This window comes from Aspergillus tubingensis (assembly GCF_013340325.1).
Source record: "Aspergillus tubingensis WU-2223L DNA, scaffold_6, whole genome shotgun sequence".
NCBI lineage: Eukaryota > Fungi > Ascomycota > Eurotiomycetes > Eurotiales > Aspergillaceae > Aspergillus > Aspergillus tubingensis.
The window spans coordinates 2910866-2931824 of NW_023336280.1; the positions used below are offsets into that span (position 1 = coordinate 2910866).

At 49.9% G+C, this 20959-nt stretch overlaps 7 protein-coding genes across 7 annotated transcripts; 4 read left to right on the forward strand and 3 right to left on the reverse strand.

The window, feature by feature from the left end:
- Positions 1-62: 62 nt before the first annotated feature.
- On the reverse strand, positions 63-683 carry AtWU_04722 (putative cystathionine beta-synthase (beta-thionase); the record flags this gene model as incomplete). Its single annotated transcript, XM_035499833.1, has 2 exons — positions 63-497; positions 579-683. The coding sequence occupies 2 exons, from the start codon at positions 681-683 to the stop codon at positions 63-65; spliced, it is 540 nt and encodes a 179-aa protein (XP_035355726.1).
- A 676-nt stretch (positions 684-1359) lies between these two features.
- AtWU_04723 (putative mitochondrial phosphate carrier protein) lies at positions 1360-2788 on the forward strand (the record flags this gene model as incomplete). The annotated part of the gene is made up of 6 exons (XM_035499834.1): positions 1360-1644; positions 1718-1882; positions 1932-2185; positions 2236-2581; positions 2637-2656; positions 2719-2788. The coding sequence occupies 6 exons, from the start codon at positions 1360-1362 to the stop codon at positions 2786-2788; spliced, it is 1140 nt and encodes a 379-aa protein (XP_035355727.1).
- Positions 2789-3617: 829 nt separating this feature from the next.
- AtWU_04724 (DUF3602 domain-containing protein) lies at positions 3618-4322 on the forward strand (the record flags this gene model as incomplete). Its single annotated transcript, XM_035499835.1, has 5 exons — positions 3618-3657; positions 3722-3752; positions 3833-3902; positions 3986-4108; positions 4194-4322. The coding sequence occupies 5 exons, from the start codon at positions 3618-3620 to the stop codon at positions 4320-4322; spliced, it is 393 nt and encodes a 130-aa protein (XP_035355728.1).
- Positions 4323-5012: 690 nt separating this feature from the next.
- Positions 5013-6467, reverse strand: AtWU_04725 (uncharacterized protein; the record flags this gene model as incomplete). Its single annotated transcript, XM_035499836.1, has 5 exons — positions 5013-5617; positions 5719-5775; positions 5835-5957; positions 6035-6112; positions 6272-6467. The coding sequence occupies 5 exons, from the start codon at positions 6465-6467 to the stop codon at positions 5013-5015; spliced, it is 1059 nt and encodes a 352-aa protein (XP_035355729.1).
- A 5007-nt stretch (positions 6468-11474) lies between these two features.
- AtWU_04726 (60S ribosomal protein eL33) lies at positions 11475-12352 on the reverse strand (the record flags this gene model as incomplete). The annotated part of the gene is made up of 6 exons (XM_035499837.1): positions 11475-11572; positions 11693-11793; positions 11860-11901; positions 11967-12020; positions 12174-12183; positions 12328-12352. The coding sequence occupies 6 exons, from the start codon at positions 12350-12352 to the stop codon at positions 11475-11477; spliced, it is 330 nt and encodes a 109-aa protein (XP_035355730.1).
- A 2604-nt stretch (positions 12353-14956) lies between these two features.
- AtWU_04727 (glucose-6-phosphate dehydrogenase) lies at positions 14957-17326 on the forward strand (the record flags this gene model as incomplete). The annotated part of the gene is made up of 10 exons (XM_035499838.1): positions 14957-15000; positions 15352-15424; positions 15480-15500; positions 15568-15912; positions 15986-16183; positions 16248-16332; positions 16391-16467; positions 16520-16727; positions 16784-17155; positions 17217-17326. 10 exons carry the CDS (start codon positions 14957-14959, stop codon positions 17324-17326), a joined length of 1533 nt encoding a protein of 510 aa, XP_035355731.1.
- Positions 17327-18381: 1055 nt separating this feature from the next.
- AtWU_04728 (putative sucrose transporter) lies at positions 18382-20573 on the forward strand (the record flags this gene model as incomplete). Its single annotated transcript, XM_035499839.1, has 8 exons — positions 18382-18479; positions 18597-18622; positions 18679-18923; positions 19000-19066; positions 19120-19191; positions 19243-19432; positions 19494-19609; positions 19675-20573. 8 exons carry the CDS (start codon positions 18382-18384, stop codon positions 20571-20573), a joined length of 1713 nt encoding a protein of 570 aa, XP_035355732.1.
- Between the last annotated feature and the right edge of the window lie 386 nt (positions 20574-20959).

Here is a 20959-nt window from a genome sequence, read left to right on the forward strand (position 1 = left end):
AATGCAAAGTATGAACAAAAAAAGAAGCCCAGAAAACCCATCATATGCAATCATGCAACCACTTAATTCGGTCTCCGCTTCACGAACTCAGCCAAATCCGCCTTTGTCGCAACACCCAACACGAACTTGCGCGAAACATCCGTAACCACAGCGAAATCCTGCTTAGCCCTCTTCTCTCCATTAGGACCGGTTTCACTCTCGAAGAACTGCTCCAGCTCCTCCAACGGTGTCTCCATCGTGATGACCTGGTATGTGCCCTTCTTGCGGTTGAATCGCTGCATGGCGGCAGAGACGGGGTCGTTTTCCTTGACAGTGCCGTCCTTGAGGAGCTCCTTTAGTCGGGGAATGCTCAGGTATCCGACCAGAGAGCGTTTCGTCGAGGAGGTAACGGTCAGGTGTGTGTAGTCACGTTCGTAAGCGGCCATCAGGGCGGTGGAGATCAGGTCGTTGGGGGAAACGGATAGGGCTGGGTTGGGGTCCAGGTCCTCTACTGTCGCCTAGTATGCCGGTGGTATATTAGTTATTTTGTTTCTGTTGACTCTTGCGGAACATCACTGGTAAGAAGAGGGCGGACTCACCCCGCGGTATTTGTTTGCCCATGCGGACTGGGCGATGGGTTGCTCTGCATTTTGTGCGAGTTGTTGCTGGGTCAGCGCCTCGCTGGCGTTCATATAGGAAGCCATTTTCTCTGGGTTGGTGTGTTGGGGTAGTGTTGGTGAGGCTGGTGGTAGTGGTAGTGTTGGTGACCAACTTATCCCGCAGTGACTCGATGAGGGGCACGGGAGGGAAGGTTCCGAGAGGACGGTCAATTGGGGACCCTTGAAGTTGTCGAGATAGCTTTTGAGGGTTGCGCTTAGTAGTTTAGATGCTACTTCTTGCGGTAAGCAAGTGTTTCAGAGGAATAGAGAGCCGGAGTACTGAGTTACACCCAAAAAGCATCAAGCACAGGTTGAGGTTGCTCCAATCAGATTAAATTTCATCGCTTCAGATCAACCAGTTGGCGGGATCCCCGAAAGCGGTTAGTGCCATCACGCGACGTCAGCGGCACCATCACCGACTGTCAGATACCACTCAGAAGGTTCCTTCGCTTCCTCTCTCTGGAGATTCCTTTTTCGTTGGAATCAGGCTGTCTTCTGAATTCTGCGTCGATTTCTTCAATCGAAAAAGACGAGACTAGGTGTGGACCTCCGTTCTATACATTGTCATCCGTCCGACTATACTGCCGATATAGTGTTGTAAGTGGACCCGCTTGTATAGATAAGGAACCACCGCGATGCAATGCCGCCATTATACTTTATCGCAACCTGTTTAGAACCGCTTTAACGCAGATAATAACAATTATAGGTAGAAGTGCCCATCATGTTTCCTTCTGGAGGGGATATCGCTCGCGCCTTCGCTTCCCAAAGCCCTCTGAGCCAGTCTCAGCAGACCCAACAGCCGGAAGCTGCGGGCTTGAAGAGACGCCAGCCGTTCCCCGCCTGGAACGTTGTCGAGGACATCGAAAAGAAGGCCGATGCTATCGCTAAGGAAGCGAGCCGAGAGTTCGAAGTTGCGAGTCAGAAAGCTCAAGCCAAGACCGGCAAGATCGAGCCATGGACCCCTAAGTACTATGCTGCTTGCACGGTTGGAGGAATGCTTGCTTGCGTAAGTAGATGTTCCATTCTGCTAATGAACGCTGTATAGTGGCCTATGAATACTAATTCTTGGCTGGTCCTAGGGTCTCACCCACACCGCTGTGACGCCTCTTGATTTGATCAAATGCCGCCGTCAGGTCGATCCTCTGCTGTACAAGAGTAATGCAGAGGCATTCCGTACAATTCGCGGTGCAGAGGGTCTCCGCGGAGTTTTCACCGGTTGGGGTCCCACTTTCTTTGGATACAGTGTAAGTCAAGACTGGATCGCATGCGTTGCGCCTATTAATTGAGTACAAGGCCCAAGGAGCGTTCAAATATGGTGGTTATGAGTTCTTCAAGAAGTTTTACAGCGACCTTGTCGGTGCTGAGAACGCAGCACGGTGGAAGACATCTCTGTACTTGACCGCCAGTGCGTCGGCGGAGCTTATCGCTGATGTCGCTCTGTGTCCGTTCGAGGCCGTCAAGGTGCGCATGCAGACGACTATCCCACCTGATATTCGATCAACATTTACTGGTATTTCTAGCGTGGTTAATAAGGAAGGTGTGGCCGGGTAAGTGCTGCTAATGCGAGCAGTCGATCCCTAGTAGCTGACTGCCGCAGCCTGTACAAGGGTCTCTACCCTCTCTGGGGTCGACAGATCCCTTACACGATGATGAAGTTTGCGTCTTTCGAAACGATTGTCGAGATGATCTATAACTCCCTGCCGGGTCAAAAGTCTGACTACAACAAGGGTGCGCAGACCGCTGTTGCCTTCACCGGTGGTTACCTGGCTGGTATCCTTTGCGCCGTCGTGTCGCACCCAGCAGATGTCATGGTCAGTAAGTTGAATGCGAACCGCCAGGCCGGAGAGGCATTTGGAGCAGCGATGAGCCGGATCTACAAGGACATTGGCTTCGGAGGTCTCTGGAACGGCCTTCCCGTCCGTATCGTCATGATCGGCACCTTGGTAAGTGCATCGGTTTCTGTTTCTCAGATCATGGCTGACTTGTTATCTCCTCTAGACCGGACTGCAGTGGATGATGTATGTGTTACTTCAGATCTCTAGTATGCCCCTCTTAGTAGACAGCGGCTGACGTTCTGCAGTTACGATTCGTTCAAGATCTTCATGGGTCTTCCCACGACTGGCGGTGGCCCTCCTGCAGAGAAGAAGTAATATGGAAATGATTGTCCCGCCGGGAGCTTAGATCCTTGTCTAACACGAAGGGCCGGACACTCTGTAGAATGTAGATTACAGTGGCCGTAGTATGGAGGCGGGGTGTGGGGTTGTACCGTACCTGATTTCGTGCAGCTTTCTTCCGATTTAATTGAGTGGGTAATTTACTTACTAGTTTTCTTCGTGCAATGGTGAACCACTTTTGTCTTTTCATGAACCACATTTAATTGAACCCTGAGCCGAGGCCGGTGATAAAAGCAGCTGAACTGATAACCCTCAACTGGTAGAGATAACATGAAGCTACTCATTTCTTAGTAACAATTGGCGGGCCCCAAAATCGTTAGTCACGCCTCGGACCAATCCGGACAAGCATCTTATCAGCGCGTCGACGTCATCGGACGCCGTCCCGATCGTTTCCTTCTTTTGGTTCCTTCGATAACAATCATCTAGAATTATCCCGATAACGACATATACTGAATTAGCTACTAGACTAGAACTTCCGGCAAATTTAACTTTGACTTCCAGGGCGCATCCTCTGGCTTGGCGCGCTGTGGCAGTGATTGCGCCCAAAAAAAGCGCTAAGGTAGTCACGCTACACCCTACTAACCCCTGTGGTACATAATATATCTATACGAACCATCCCCGGGAACCGCCACTTTGCGCTCCTTCTCTTTTCCCATTTTACTGTCTGACTAGACTTGGTACGCACACACGCTCGTCGCAGACTCTTGGTTACAGCGCTCTTATCATCGCATTGAATCACTACATCAATTCAATAGACAACACCACTTGAATAAAATCCACTACTCACCCTAACTAGTACGGCACCATGGGCGAACACGAACCTATTGTGTCGCACGGCCGTGGAGGTACGTACACTACAATAATCCCCTACAATTAGAGATTCTCTAACATTCACTCCCCAAAAAACAGGCCAAGGAAACATCGGCGCCGACTCCACCGAGTATGCACCACAGCCATTCACTCATCCCCCAAACACCCCACCACCACAAAACCCCAATACTAATATACATGAATATAAAGATATGTCGACGGCGGCATAGTCCGCGAAGGAGTCTACGGTGACCAAGGCGACGGCGCCTACTCAGCCGGCGTAAGCCATTCCCACCCTACATCAACCCCATCCTACTTACCAAACCGCAAACCACTATACCAACTAACTAATTTACTATAAAGAGAGGCGGCGCCGGCAACATCGGCTCCCCGCACGTGCGCCCGACATCCAAGATCCCACACGACGCGGAGATAGTTCCCGAATTGGCGATTCGGCAGTCTGTCGATGGGGATTATCATACTGGGGTATGTTTATATCCCTTCCAATTCCTCTGTCTCTATCAATCTGTGCAAGGGTAGAAGCTAATGAGTGGTGATGGTGGTGCGATAGCGCGGCGGCCAAGGCAACGTGCACCTCGACGAAGAACATAAGAAGGAAAAGGAGGAGAAGAAGCATAAGGGGCCTGCGCATGAGGGGTTGGCGGATAAGTTGAAGCATAAGTTGTTTGGAAGGAAGTAGATCACTTTCAACATTGAATTGGATGGTTGCTTGGGGTGGAGGATGAGGTGAGGAGAGTAATGGGGGTTGCGGGGGTGTTCTATTGTTATTGTTCTTGCGCTTGATTTGAGATTCCCTGTTGTTTGTTTTGTTTTCATGCTTTGATCGCTAGAAGTAATACATTTTTCTTTGGTTTGGTTTCTTCCATGATGTGGGTCTTTTGTTCCTTTTCTTTTCTCTCAATGGAGATAGTTATCTTAAATTACTGGGGGTATTTTGACTGACTAGTACGTCCGATATACACTGGTTGTTACTGAGTATGTAGTCGGTGTTTGACAGCAAGTTGAAGGTAATCATCACCATGGTTCAGTCACACTACCCTACCATTACTCACAACTTCACCCGTATCAGTCAACGTCATACTGGCTAGTATCTCATGCACTGTCATGGCAGAGAAAGAAAAAGGTAAGGAGGAACAAAAAAAGGCATCCATGTATCATGGTCTCGTCAACCGCATGCAAAGATGAAAGAGTAAAATAAAAGTTGCAATCGAATCCAAACCCGACACAGTCCGTCCCGAAATCCCAGTTGCTGTGCTTGAACATGACTCTTGAACGCCGCGGAGGTAGTACACCCAGACAAATCGGATCAGAAAACACGCATCGAATAGTAAGTAAGATAAGCAAATGTGAGGAGCCGGCTCACAGACGACTAGTTCTTGCTGAAACGACGCTTGAACCAGCCCTTTTTCTTCGAGTCGTTGCTCATTTCAGAGTCATTCGTAGCCTTGCGGAGATGGCGCCGGTTGGCTGTGGCAGCGGCGGCGGCACCGCCGCCAACAGGGCCACCGGCGTTAGGGTCAGCCGCTGGTGGTTTGCTGCCAAAGTTGATCCGTCCCCCAGCGCCAGCTTGTCCGTTCAGATTCGGCCCGGCACCAAATCCTTGGAACCCATAGTTTTCGGCCATCTGCTGCTGCTGTTGTTGCTGCTGTTGGAACTGATCAATGGAGCTGTTCACAGAGCTGGGGTCGGTGGAGTTGCCGTAAGCGTCGGTGTTGCTGCCAGAGCCCGAGCCAGACGCTGCGGTCATGTTGTCATATGATTTTTGATAGCCGTGTTGTGAATATCCACTTTGGTCGGTATTCATCCGTGCATGGTGGCGTGGTCGCGGTCGGCCGCCGCCCTGGTTGTAGGGGTAATAGTTGTCGGACTGGCCATTACCATTCTCGACATAGCTGTCCGGTCGCGAATAGGCTCCGCGACCATTGTAATGGCCGCCCTGATCATAGTGGCCCCGGTGCGAATGGCCGTTTTGCGCTATACCAAACCTTCTAGTTAGCATAACGTCCTCTCTCGAATATTACAATGGACATGGCGACTGTATGCCAAATCGCAATGCTTGTGGGATTGAGAAATACCTCCAAAGTAGCTTCCCCGCCGACTGTGGTCTGGCCCCGGAGTTGCAGGAGTCGATTCTGTAATGCATCGTCAATCAACCGCCGGGTCGAGCAAACCGGAGTAAGGGGTGACTCACCTGTCCTTACATACGAAGCAGGCCTACTGCTGTATGTCCCATAAATTGCCGCCTCAAAAGATCGGATGGTTTCAAGCGGACGTTCAAACCGCGGGCGCGTGGGGTTAGAGAGATCGGGATCAGCTGTGAGAGAAGAGGAGAGCAATCAGCAAGATGTCACCCAGGATATATGTCCAAGCAGGGAAGTATGGTATACGAACTGATAATATTTCCATACTGATCTTTATGCTGCATGGTCCGTAACGAACCCAGCGTCGACTGCTCAAGAGCAACCAAATCTGGGAAAACGAGTCAGTTTGTATGCTTGAGGGAAGTAAATGTTGCAGATTGGAGGCAGCATAATGAGAATGGAAGGATTTGGCTGTTTTGTTATGGCAGGCCGAAATCCAGGAGTGCAATAGGCAGAGAGATAAGGGGGGAGTGTTCCGGATACGTACTAGGTTGCGCTTCGCTCATAGCAACCATGGGATCGGCTTTGGAATGTAGTTGGCGGCGATGTTTCTCGTCTGAGGATTCCGATATCTGGGGCCTTTTGCTGGAATTGCTGGACCGTTGCGACCGATCCGACTTTGCACCCAAACTGAAGCCACGAGATTGCCTGCCAGGAGGCACGGCCGGCTGGGAGGTCGCCATTTTATTTATCACCCCGTCGACCTTAGCGCCTGATAACCAACAGCTGGAGCAGGTTTTCGCAGGACGCTGTCTAAGCTATGGCGCCCGTTGTGGAGCGCAAGCACGATCCGGTGTGGAAACCGCCAAGGAATGTATGATGATCGCGCGCGATGATTCTCGGGCTTTTTGGAGCGTGGTTTCAGAATGCAGCCAGGAGGCAGCCAACGAAACTAAGCAGCGCAGGCAACGTGGGGGGCTGCTTTTTTGATGGATCCACGAGCGGATATTCACTCGGATGTCTGATGTCTGTCCCAATATTCTGGGGAAAGTCTAAAGCACCGAAAAGTGTGGAAAATGTCGCCCAAAGTTGGAAGTAGTATCAACTCCGCAATTTGTCTCTACACACAAAGATCCACGCCGTTTTAAAGAATAATCAAAGTGACACCGAAGGTGGGGAAGTGTGGCAGGCTTGAAGCACAGCTGTATGTAGTAGTGTATCGTCCGATCAAATCGACCGACCAGAGCGTCCGTAGGTTAAGCGATAGTGACTGCAAGAAGGTGGTCCATCCGCAGTGCGCTCAAAGTGATCGACAGTAAGGAAGATGCGATAGCCTCAAGCTAGAGATGCCAAGACAGTAGGTTAGTAGGGAAGAATGTAGGTACTATGTAGGAAAGATGAAGATGGAGATTGGAAAGTAGTAGGAAGCGAGCGAGCAAGCAGGCAAGCAAGAAAGCACCACTCCAGTCGACCGTGCAGATGGAAGAGGAGAAAGTACAAACGAGCGTGTGAAAAAGAAAAGCAGGTGGCAGTCGGCAACCAACAAGTACTGAACTACTACTAGAGAGAATCGGGGAGGGCCATTGAGGCCTTTTGACTTGTACGGGCCGGTGGTATTGACGACAGGCGCCACGCAATGAAGAGGGGAACGCTTGTTCGAACCGATGGATGGACGATTGCAAGTCGTCCTATCAGCTCGGGTTGGACGATGGCGTTATACTCAAGAGCCACTCGGCCAGAAGAATCTAGACGATCACCGGATGCCTGGAAACTTTCCCTGATGTTTGCCCGTTCACTGTCCGGAGATCCTCTTTCCATGGAACTTTCCTCTTTTTTCTCTTTCAACTTTTCATCCTCCCGTTTCTCTCCTGGAAGTTATTTCATTTCTAAGAGAACAAATGACAAATACGCATTGCATTCAATTCTTCAAAACATCCTCATCTTCACTTCTCCATCTGTCATGCCCAGCATTTCCCCACCAAGTTCAAAGGCAGCGGGAAAAGTAAATCCAGTACCAGCTCGACTGGAAATAGAATTACCCTCGTTACCGTATCTTGGCTGGTGAACACAAAAAAGAATAAAAAGACCAAATGCATAAAAATACCGATAGTGTTACGCAGCTTTCCCCTCTTCTCGTTGCCTACTGGCCAATCACTCGTTGTGGGATGGCCCAGCCACCCAGCGAACTCTTTCTGGTTGGCTTCCTTTCCATGGACCATCTGTCACCGTCTCAGGCACCATACCCGAAAGGAAAAGGAAACATAGTCACTGAAGAACAGAAAACAAAAAAAAAAAGTAAGCAAATGATTTTGGTACTAAGAAAAGCATGGAACTTGATGTGTGTGTGTGTGTGTGTGCGATGAATGCGATGACTTGTCGACTAGGATGCGCTGTCGCAAATCCCATGTCACCAGCCATCTCTTCCCGTCTGATCGTCCTGCTTGCACAATCGGAAGAAATCAAGCAAACTTCAGCCCTTCGCACAGATCGGCTGCCGTCGACATCATCCATGCCCAAAAAATGGGCCAGGCAGCCCAGGCAAGCCACTCCGCAGTCCTGATACTTTTTTACTATCTTGACTATCTTTTCACTTCCGGGTGGATTATCCCGGCCGTTGATTTCCTATTTTTACTCGGAATACACCAAAATGGTTTAGTCGGTGGGAAGACTGGCCGGTACGGCCAGATACGAGAATACGACTTTGAATCTCACCCACCGAGACGGTGGCATATCGCTACTTACTACTCTTAAAATCTTTATCCAGATTCTCTCTAGTTGCACCAGGGAAGCGCACCTTCTGCTATCCGTGGCCTTCCAATTGGCCCACCAGCACCGCAGAATGAAACCTGGAATATGTCTGCCTGTCTCAATCGCCCCTCCACTCTGCTGAGCGGCGCGCGTTACATGTCTGACTATGGCGGTCGTTCCAGTCCAATCCCATCCATCCAGTCCGCCTGACTGCCTCCCACACTGAGACAACTAACCGCCCTTTTCAGGTTGGCAGTCGCTCTTGGCTCTGCACATCTGGCAGGCTCATACTTAGGCCTGCAAACTTACAGGAATTAAAAATAGCCCATGCATCCCCGAAATTAAGAAGATCAATGCATACGCGCTTGAATGTTTCTGGAATTATCCAATCGACTTAGCGTCGCACACGTTGCGATCAAGCAAGGTACCTCCAGCAAGGAACAATACGCGAAGGAGGATCTTGGCTCAAAACTCGCGCAAGTGCAAGCAACCTGTAAGCCAACCTCTTAGTAACCTACAATCTACTCCATACTATGTAAGAATTCTATCATTCCGGCCGAGGCGATCTGTCGATCCCCATCAGTTCTTGTAAGTGGGTCATTGGGGGCGGGGATGGCGCCTACTTTAATTACTGTTAATTCGGGATCGTGACAGAATCTCCATGCAAGGAGTTTACCCTTCCAGAACTTCCCTCATTCAGCCTTATTGACCGCGCTGCGGAGATAGCTCGCGCACTCAAGTGCTAAGCTTCTGATATCATATTCAAGGGCCCAGAGGCATACTGTGACGTCCTTCATTTGTTGAAATGCCCCTAATCTGATGAAACCCAACCCGGATATATATCGTTGGGTGGGTGCATTCCAGAACGAGTCAAAATAACTTCAATGGTTTGATCAGACCAATCACAACTACAAGCTGGGTCCTGAGAATGCTATCGGCGTACTGACATGCTAAGAATCTACAGCGGACATCTTTACTAGAGAATGTTCATGTTTTTGCATAGATGCCAGTCATCCCAGCCAGCATTAGCGTTATCTGATCACTTAGCATGAGACCGCTGTTTCACCATCAGTCTTGACTGCAAACAATGCATTCTGTGACATGCCCCAATCTAAGCGCAATTTTAAGGCTAGACACTTTAAAGCTCAGCCAAGCCATATGCAGATTGATTAATGAATGCGAAATTTATACAGTTCATAATGTCCCCTCGTCATCAGCATATGAAACTTGACCTACTTTTAAACCACTTACCACAATCATCAGTAGCGGTCACAGGGGCTGCTATTAGTCCTACTCAACTCTGAATCGGTATAAAATGCCCTTAGTACATATTTCCTTCCGCAACACCTAGAAAATCGTATTATACTTCAACTAGAGACCTGCAGCTGTCCTACACAAGTAATCATCCCTAAACAAACATGTCATCATCTGCTCGGTCCCTCTATAGCAACTACAACTCTGAATTGGAATTACTTGATCCACTAATATATTATATACATATTGCCCCTTAAACTATGCTCGCGCAAGTTCATTGCGTGTTAGATTTGCTAGCATAAATCCCTGCATGCACATCCGGTTCCAATCCCATACCGCCCATCTTCCATTCAGAATATATCACCACTACTACTTTACTCTAATGGCACTAATTCCCAATCCATTCCTCTCATCGATACCACCCGTAGTGCATCAAGGCTTATACAAATATCAAATGACAAAAAGCTAGGACAGAGAAACCGAACGGCCAGATTTCAGTTTATCACAGCAGCCCCAACTACTACTAAAGACTATTGGCGAAAGCAGCCCGACATTCAAAAACATTGACAGTTGGCTACCAGCAGATACTCTATAATATATCTATTCGTTTTCACAGGACAAACCGGTGTATTCATGGCCATATTCTTAGTATGTCTGGTGTGTGTAATTTGAAATCATGTCTTATCTCTCTCCTCTATATGATATTAATGCAAAACACCTTTTTTAGCCTGGCTCTCCGTAACCACAATGGCTACTAGTAGTAGCATAGACAATGTCCTTTCTGGTATCGTTCAATGAGGAGACAATACGAGAGCTCTGGCTATGGCGTAGCTGACTGCAGCTTAATGTTCTGGTTCGATTACTTTTGACATTACTATGTAGTTTGGAGGACACCTTACATATATAGACTTAGTATATACATAGAACTCAATGTGACAGCTAGCTTAGAATTGATAGTATCATGGCGAGAAAGAGAAAAGCGTGCATTGCCGCATTGCATAAGCAATGATACACGTGTTAACTGAGGGATTGACGCATACTAGCACTCCGTATCGGCCATCGTCTTTATCTATGATCATGAGTGGGGTCTACGATGACAGGTGTGGGTATTCATCCTCCGGAGATCTGATGCTTATTACGTATGGTTGTTGGCTGTTGGCTTCAAGGACTAGAATTTGTGCATGATTGTTGCAGCGCTAGCAATTAGTATATCAGATATACCGTAAATATCATACCAGAGTGTCGATCAATGGGAAAAGACGGGGTTTGCTGTGGCAGCTGTCGCTTTGGGTAAGACGTCGCTTATCGTCATCTCGAGAGACAGATTTTTGTAAACCGAACTACCATCCACCTCGCTCACACTATTCCCCAGAGAAAAGCAATTGTACCGATATGTTGAAATGGTATGGATTGTGGTTTATGAGCATCAGATACACGGGGAGCCATGTTGTCGGCCCAAAAGGCACAGCATGCTTGGCCGGTTTGAATATAAAGTATAAAAAAACCAGGGATATCAAGCTCGTCCGTTGCCTTTAGGAGGAAAAAAGGGCTGACAATAACCATGCTGAAAAAAAGAAGATAAGAGTTCTTTTATTTTAATTCGTAGGGCTGACCGGCCCTGCCTCTCCCACGAACATTATCAACCCGCCAACTCCATCTCAACATTCGGCTCATTCCGTCGACTCCTTGCCCGACCGTCTGCGCGTAGAATCCGGAGTTGCCAACTAACGTAACAAAAGGGGCGTCATTTAGATGTTGGAGGGGTACAGCATAACACGGACGGTAGCACCGAAGGTCTTGGGGGGGAGGTTGTGGCGGAACTGAGCACGGACAACACCGGAGTTACCTGTTCATGAGGGAAGTATTGTTAGTTTTCCGAACGTTTCCGGTTCCAGCAATCACCGATAACATATAGATATATATATTCCGTGGCAATCGTCGCGCAATGGAGCTGTGCATCACATACCGTGGGGACGGGTAACCTTGCCCCAGATGACCCGGATGTTGGAGCCCCGGACCTCACGCTTGGCCCGGTAGACGAAAGCAACCTTCTTGCCCAGGTAGAAGCTGTAAAAAAATCCCGTCTTAGCTGTGTGTTCTGATATTTCGATCCCGGACCCATTCGCTACTCACTTTGCGGCCTCAGTGCTCTCAACACCGTCGATCTTGATCAGACTAGATAACCCATGTGTCAGATTCCCTTGTTCCTCTATATCGATATCGGTGCGGATCGCAAGTACCTGGTGTTGGGGTTGACGGTACGCTTGGAGCGCTGGTAGCTCACGTGGCGACCCCTGTAGAAAGAATTCGTATTAACCGGTCTGTTCTCGTTGCATTCCATCGCTTGGCCCGTTTCTCTGATGTTCCGACATGGATCTTGATATTTTTTGATATTCATATCCGGAATGTGCGCGAATTCGACGGCGGACGGTTTGTGGTGAACTTACTTGACATAGACTATAATTCGCAAAAATATTCAGTTAGCATTTCATTCAGCATTTCGCCCAATATGCGCCCGCATATCCCCATCTATCCTTCTCCATCCCCATATTCCAACCATCGCGCACACATGTCTGATATCCGGAAATTGATGGCACTCACGTCTGTGACCTTGTTCCGAAGGCATTCTGACGGCGTTTCTCTGAGCAGCAGCGGGCAACGCAAAAAGTCGAAGGAAGGGAGGTATGACCCGCAAAAGTCGTCCGGGTTGTCGTGGTTGTCGTCGCTTCGATAGGGTAACGGGACAACGCACAAGGCTCACAAATTGCGAGGTGTGTTCGGTGCGGCTCGCCCTAACCCCAAACGGGACGCTTAGCGAGCCGGACCACCCCAGGGCAAGCCGAAGTCCCGTGATGGGGAAGAGTTGCAGACCGCCTACGGGACACTAAACCGTCTTGGGATCATCACCGGATAAATAGCTTCTCCATGCATCCGAGATAGATCATCATCGATTGCAGACCTTTGGGGCTCCTCCATCCCAACCCACCCCACCTGGCCAATTTTGCCGTCCGGGCTACTGTAGTCCGAAGACTCCTGGCTACCCGCCGGTCCCCTCTGCAGCAGCGGAGAGAGCTTTTGGCTAGAGCGCCCCAAGCTGACAAAACAGCTTGCGGATTCTTTTCCACCCATGACGGCAACTGCCCCATCACCCTTGATCTTGATAAGGGATTGGCCTCCTATCGCCGGGGTGGCGGCCTGTTGCAGGAGCTCCCCGTTTAATGGACAAGGAGTTTATCTTGTGACTTTCGAGTAAGCGTGAAGTAGCTGCATGACAGCATGGCGCTTAAACTACCTCTTACAGGGTAGTGCAGCAGAGTTGTACGGGTGTATGACTGGATGTATATAACGGGGGAGGATGACTCCTCCAGAAGCGATCAGACCGGGATACATATTTGGAAATCAAGCGTCCCCTCCAGCCCCACCAGGAAGTCGGCAACGAACCTGACATGATGTTTCTCTCCTGAGGGGGGACCCCCATAGAGCACGCAATACCATCAATGCCTCTATTTTCTTTCAAGAAAGAAAGAGGGGTAAAATATTGATGGGGGTAGTACCAGGGGAAATGGTGACGACAGTAATGTGCCATCGATACGAGGGTTTTGGTGTCGTGGGAATAAGCAACAATAGGCAGTGCATGCTGAGAACAATACTCCGTAGATACTCCAGCCCCCCCGTTTCGGGATCGCACCCGTTAACTCCGGACTTGACTGGGCCGAAAGTTCGGTTTGATACATGGTCGCTGCGCTTACTTCACGGGAAAATAGAATCCGTATCGTCCTTCCAGATGACAAATTGGCCGATCCAACCCCACGAAGCTGGTCACCGGAGACGCGGATTCAGGAGTCTTCCCACTAGACTGGTGTGATTGTTCTGGCGCGATCGCTGCTATTCATCCTGTGGAATAGTCCGAAATCGCTCCATTATTTTTGAGATCTTGTCTGGGTCACACCCTGGAAATCTGCGCAACGGTTCTCTTGCTTCACCTATTGTAGTTGAAAGTGGATTAGTGCTAAGTAGATTGACACTGCATTACTTACGGAGCCAACCTTGGAAAGGTGATCTAAATTCTAATAAATGGGTGCTATGACCGGAATGCATGGAACTATCGTTATCACAAAGAAGCCAGGTCCTGAGCTGACTGACCTACCTGCATGAATGGGCTGGGGGCTGCTCCACAATTTGCCAGTAAACTCGAGGTGCGCGTGCCCCGCGCATATACCAATGTAGTACAGCGTCAGACAGCAAGAAACTCGGCACCTTTACATTTTGCGGCTCTCCCTTTGTCTACAATTCAAAAGGAATGAAAATGTCAGATCAGGGTCGGAGGGTTAATATTACTGGGATAAGCTGACGCGGGGGGTGGTTCCGCATGCAACAGTAAGGTGTACCTTAAGATGGGCATCATCCGTTCCATGTGTGGTTCTCAGTGGAGCTGGGAGGAGATTTACAGCGGACCTGGCTCGGATAAATCAGTCCGTCTAAAAGAGAAGGGGCTGTTAGTCTAAACGATGATGTTTCTGAGGGATAGATAGAGTAAGTCGAGTGGGGGATGCTTCATCGTAAGTATTGATTTGAAGATATCGAGATATGCAAGTGGTAGATAGTAGAGAAGGGACTCATCGCGTTACCTAGCGATGATATAAGAGACGGATTGCCACAACGACTTCGGGGGAGAGAGAAAGAGAGAGAGAGAGTGCAGTATGAGTGGGAACGGAGAACCTGACAATTAGGGGAAAAATGGATGCTAGGGATAAAAAAGGAAGCATTTCCCGGGAGTAATCATACCAAGGAAATACTGAAGGAGTTAATTATCTACTACTCCGTGGCAGGCGAGTAAGTAAGTAGTGTCTGAGTGATGTAAAATAACCCCGAATAATAGAATTGGATAACAACTTACCTACTCACCACTAACTCACGGGGTCCCGCGGCAGTAATCGACGTAGTGGAAGAACCCAAGCCGGGCTTCCCAGTAACAAAGTAGTAACAAAGCTGCCCCACCCGGGCTCACTCACTTTTGCCCACCCTGCAGCAGAGCAGCTCCTCTCTCCTCGACGAGAGGCCCTCCTCCGGTCTTAAAAAGTACTTGCTCCGCCGGAACTGTTGGGATTTTTCCAACAAACCTCTCTGTCCTTGCTGTCTCCCTTATCCTCTTTATTTCCTCTCCTCCCTTTTCCACCGATCCTCTCACATTCCCCTTCCCATCTCGTGGTTGTTCACACATCAATAAAACATGGCCAGCACAATAGCACGTACTGAGGAACGCCAGAATGCTGGGTGAGTTTTGCGGTCTCCCTCTCTGACATCACACCCCTCCTCCCTCCCACTCCCGTCCCTCCTGCCCGCCGCCCAGACGTGAGAGGATTCACCACCTACTCCTCTCCATAACAAGCCGGTCGCCCAACATTCACTGGCAGGCTTCCCGCTTTCCATTGTTCTTCAATTCGTCACCAGGATTACTCCTTTGGTCTTGACGAAAGGACTATCCTTCTGACTCACCACCAACCTCACTGCCCCTCCCGGCTGTAGCGGACTGCGGGCACCGACCTGCATCATCGATCTACACACGATCCCTGTGATACTATAATCGTCAATCTATAGCCTAGCTAACATGGATGTTTTACGTAGCACCATGGAGCTCAAAGATGACACTGTCATCATAGTATTGGGTGCCTCCGGAGATCTTGCAAAGAAGAAGACTGTCAGTGATGACCCCCTGATTCATGTCGACCGCAGAGGAAGCTAACTTCTTACAGTTCCCGGCACTTTTCGGCCTTGTATGTCCACTTACAGATCCAATTGCAGTTTGACTCACGCCAGTATGGTTACTGATTGCGCTTCCAGTATCGCAACAAGTTCCTCCCCAAGGGTATCAAGATCGTCGGATATGCCCGGACAAACATGGACCATGAGGAGTACCTGAGGCGTGTGCGCTCATACATCAAGACCCCCACCAAGGAAATCGAAGAGCAGCTGGACAGCTTCTGCCAGCTCTGCACCTACATCTCCGGCCAATACGACAAGGATGACTCGTTCATCAACCTCAACAAGCACCTCGAGGAGATTGAGAAGGGCCAGAAGGAGCAGAACAGAATCTACTACATGGCCCTCCCCCCTAGCGTTTTCACCACCGTTTCCGACCAACTCAAGCGCAACTGCTACCCCAAGAACGGCGTTGCTCGTATCATCGTGAGTCAATCCTGGGATGATATCACTCTGCAATTGGCCATTGTTCTTACTCGCTTGTTTTCCTATTTCACAGGTAGAGAAGCCTTTCGGCAAGGACCTTCAGAGCTCGCGCGATCTCCAAAAGGCTCTGGAGCCTAACTGGAAGGAAGAGGAGATCTTCCGTATTGACCACTACCTGGGTAAGGAGATGGTCAAGAACATCCTTATCATGCGCTTCGGAAACGAATTCTTCAACGCCACCTGGAACCGCCACCACATCGATAACGTTCAGGTACGACCTTGCGCTATCCAGTTGACTTTCTGAACTATGGCTAAAGTGTCGCCTTTATGATTAGATCACATTCAAGGAGCCCTTCGGTACTGAGGGACGTGGTGGTTACTTCGATGAGTTCGGCATCATCCGTGATGTCATGCAGAACCGTACGTTCGAATCCTTGCTCGGCATTATCGACACAATACTAATCAAAATCTTCCTCAGACCTTCTCCAGGTGTTGACGCTGCTCGCTATGGAGCGCCCCATCTCCTTCTCCGCTGAGGACATCCGTGATGAGAAGGTAAAGTGTGCGATTGGCTATCGGTCGAGCGAGGTTACTAATACTTTACCAGGTTCGTGTCCTGCGTGCGATGGACGCCATTGAGCCCAAGAACGTCATCATTGGCCAGTACGGAAAGTCTCTTGATGGCAGCAAGCCCGCCTACAAGGAGGATGAGACCGTTCCCCAGGATTCCCGCTGCCCCACCTTCTGCGCTATGGTCGCCTACATCAAGAACGAGAGGTGGGACGGTGTTCCCTTCATCATGAAGGCTGGCAAGGGTATGTGCCTCTTTCCGAGCGACCTTAGCAATGGCGGGCATACTAACTATTCGCAGCCTTGAACGAGCAGAAGACCGAGATCCGCATCCAGTTCCGTGACGTTACCTCCGGAATCTTCAAGGACATCCCCCGTAACGAGCTCGTTATCCGCGTCCAGCCCAACGAGTCCGTTTACATCAAGATGAACTCCAAGCTGCCTGGCCTGTCCATGCAGACGGTTGTGACTGAGCTCGACCTCACCTACCGCCGCCGCTTCTCCGACCTCAAGATCCCCGAGGCCTACGAGTCTCTGATCCTGGATGCTCTGAAGGGCGACCACTCCAACTTCGTCCGTGACGATGAGCTGGATGCCAGCTGGAGGATCTTCACCCCTCTCCTGCACTACCTGGATGACAACAAGGAGATCATCCCCATGGAATACCCCTACGGTACGTGCACTACTTAAAATTTAATTTAAACCGCTTACATGCTGACGAACGGCGTGCGCAGGCTCCCGCGGACCCGCTGTCCTTGATGACTTCACCGCGTCCTTCGGCTACAAGTTCAGCGATGCTGCTGGCTACCAGTGGCCCTTGACTTCCACCCCCAACCGCCTGTAGATAAGGGCGGTCGGCGTGTTACGATGGATGAAGATGAATAAAAGAAAAGAAAGTGCCAAAAAAGGCTAAAAAAAGATGTTAATGCGATTGATTTTCGGTCGAAAATCATGGTATGACGGGGCATCTGGGATGATATGACAGAAATGAAGCACTCGGGACTATTTATCGGTCGGCTGGGCAATGACTGGAGTTATCTATTCGCAACCCCTTTTTAGAAACGAATGCAGAGAACGTAACGAACCACCCCCGGTCGGTTGGGACCGCCGCTGGCTTCACCGGAAGCTGGAAGTAGTCGCGTGACAGTAGCAAGACGGGACCTGTATTATTGACCCTTGCCTGGTGCCTGAGTCCTTGTGTGCCTTGTAGAATTAGGTTAGAAAGGTTAGAAAAGACAGTCAGGCTAACCCATAGACTTCCCCAGTTTCAGATTTGTTTTAATCCCCCGACCTTGCTTTAGGTTGTTCACACCACCCGCTATTAATAAACCCAAGTACCGTCGCGGTGGTGGGTCTCAGCGTGGCCGGTGCCGATAAGACGAGGTACCTGACGGGCCGGGGGCCCGCATGCGTACGCTTTTGGTGGGCTCAGCCCGGCCTCGCCTGTCGTCTGTCTGCCCATCCTTCCTCTTTTCTTCCCATCCCTTCTTCTGTCCGGTCGTGAGTCCCTTCTGCTTCGCTTCGAACGTTATTTATCGCTCTCCCCGGTCACGAAAACCTACATTTACTCCAGTATCGCCCTTTCCCTAACGACATCGGACCTTTGGCGGATCGCGGACCCTGTTCCATCCTCGCAGCTATTTTTATCCCCCAACGAACCGTGCGACGACTGCCTACGACCCATCACGCATTTGCCTCGTCCTTCTGCGTCGGATCTCACAATTTAGCTTCCGTACCGTTCCAGCATCGAATCTACTCCATTCGAAGATCGACTAGCTACACTTGCACGTGTTTTGGCCTGATCGCAGGCGCAAATTCGAGGCGAACCCCCGCGGTTCATGGAAAGCATACAAGAATTGTGAAAAGGGCCAAGTGCATGCGGGCATTCGAACACTGAGAATGCCACAAGCTGCAAGATGGGTGGGCACACCCTCTATCAAGGGACGAAGAGAGTGGGTGCGCATGGTGCTGTTGACCTTTAGTTTGTTGGGGTTACAGTATGTATTCTTCCCCTCATTCTCATTCCTCCGACAATGATTTTTCGGCTCCTCTCAGTTGGAAGACAATCACCATTACGAATGCGCATAAAAGACTGACTTGCTTCTTGTCGACAGGTTCACTTGGGGCATTGAAATGACTTGTATGCGCGTTGCTGTCTCTTGTCTACTTGCTCTATGTTTCTGACTTGCAGTGCAGATTGTACCCCGTACCTGCTCCAACTGGGCCTCACAAAATCCAAGACCTCGCTTGTTTGGATCGCCGGCCCTCTTTCTGGCTTGATTATCCAGCCACTCATTGGTGTCATTGCTGACCGATCTCGATCCAAATGGGGGCGACGCAGGCCTTTCATGATCGTCGGCTCGTTCGTCGTCGCAACGTGCCTGCTTGTTCTTGGTTGGACTACTGAGATCGTCAACACGTTTGTTAAAGATGCGGAAAAGGTACTTGATAGCATGCGAATGGCCTTCTTGACGTCCTTCCTATTCAGGCGCTTACTGAAATCGTCTATTACCCCAGGCCAGAAACGTCACCATCGCGCTAGCAGTTCTGAGTATTTACGCTGTGGACTTTGCTATCAACGTTGGTAAGTCTGCACCAGCCATGATATTCGTTTATCTCTATCTAACCCAACCGCAGTCCAGGCGTGTTGTCGCAGCTTGATTGTCGACACATTGCCTATTCCTTTGCAGCAGACTGGATCAGCATGGGGTATGCCACTTCTGTCCCTAACTACAAAATTAAGCAGCTAAGAGTGTATAGCAACTCGGATGACCGCAATTGGCCAGCTCATTGGATATGTCATTGGATCAATTGATACTGTCAGCATATTTGGCGCCATAATCGGCGACACGCAGTTCAAGCAAATGACGGTCATTGCAGCAATGTCATTGGTCGGTGCTGTCTTCGTTACCTCGTACGCAGTCAAGGAGCGAGTTTTGGTCACTGCGAGGTAAGATGAATTATGAAAATGCGGTCTATGCATCATGCCGAATACTGACACACACCGACAGAGACTCCGATGACAAGGCTGGGACGCTGCAGGTCATTTCTCAACTTGTCAAGACCACGATGGATCTGCCACCGCGTATTCAGGCCATCTGCTGGGCGCAATTCTGGGCGTGGATTGGTACTGTGCCATTATACTCTCAAACTAACTTTCCAGTAAGAATGTACTAACCGAATAAATTGCAGGCTGGTTCCCCTTTCTCTTCTACAGCACCACCTGGGTCGGAGAAACATACTTTCGATACGAAGTCCCTAAAGGCGCAACACAACCAGCCGATATGCTTGGAGAAGTCGGTCGAGTGGGCAGTTTATCGCTAGTCGTCTTTTCCTCCATGACCTTCATCGGCTCCGTTCTTCTACCATTCTGCGTCCAACCACCAGACAGCAAACGACCCAGGTTCACGCCACGCCCACCCCCAGGCCTCGCCTCACTGCTTAAGACAGTAATGGGCATCCGCCCCGATCTCCAAACAACCTGGTTAATCTCCCACGTCATGTTCGCCGCGACCATGATCTTCGCACCTTTCGCCCGCTCCCGCGCCGTCGCAACCTTCCTCGTCGCCCTGTGTGGCATTCCCTGGGCCGTCACCTGCTGGGCCCCTTTCACCTTCATGGGCATAGAAATCAACAAACTGGCCATGAACCCCTCGCAATCCTCCCGCTCCTCCGGCGTAACAATGATCACCTCCTCCAGCCTCCTCTCCGGCGGCCCCACCACCTACAGTGACCGTACCAACGACACAGAAATGGACGTCCTCCGCCTCAACCACCACGACCCAGACAGCGACAGCGATATCGAAGACGGCGTCTCCAACACCCCATCCACCGGCGAACTCGCCGGTATCTACCTAGGCGTACTAAACGTCTACACAACTCTCCCGCAATTCCTCGGTACCTTCATCAGCTGGATCGTCTTCAGTGTTCTCGAGCCCGGCAGCACGAAACGCGACGACACAGCCCAGGACTCCCAATGGATGAATCTAGATAAGAGCACCCCGAACGCTATCTCCATCTGCTTATTCATCGGCGCATTGAGTGCCATTGTCGCTGTTGAAGCAACGCGACGCATGCGATACACTATATAGAGTGATCGTTTTGTTCTTCCGTCGTTTCCTTCCCTTTGGCATGACTAGAGGGATAGATTTTGCACCTTCATCTACTTGTTTTCCTTCGGCACTTTTAAAGCGGATCATCGTCTCATTTACACGACTCTGATGATGATTTATACTGTTCTATTTATTCGATTCTACACTTTCGATACCCTGATACTCAACCAAGCGGGTTTATACGTTGGAAACTGGTCTGCTGTGTGCACTATCTACTACTGCTTTTTGGGTAAGAAGATAAGTACAACATACCAGGTCCCATACATTGACTGCATTGTTTGATTAGCGTGACCTGACCTGACATGCATGGTTGCTTTGCTTTTGTTTTTTTTTGTATGAGAAACCCCCACCCCTGGTTACAGTGC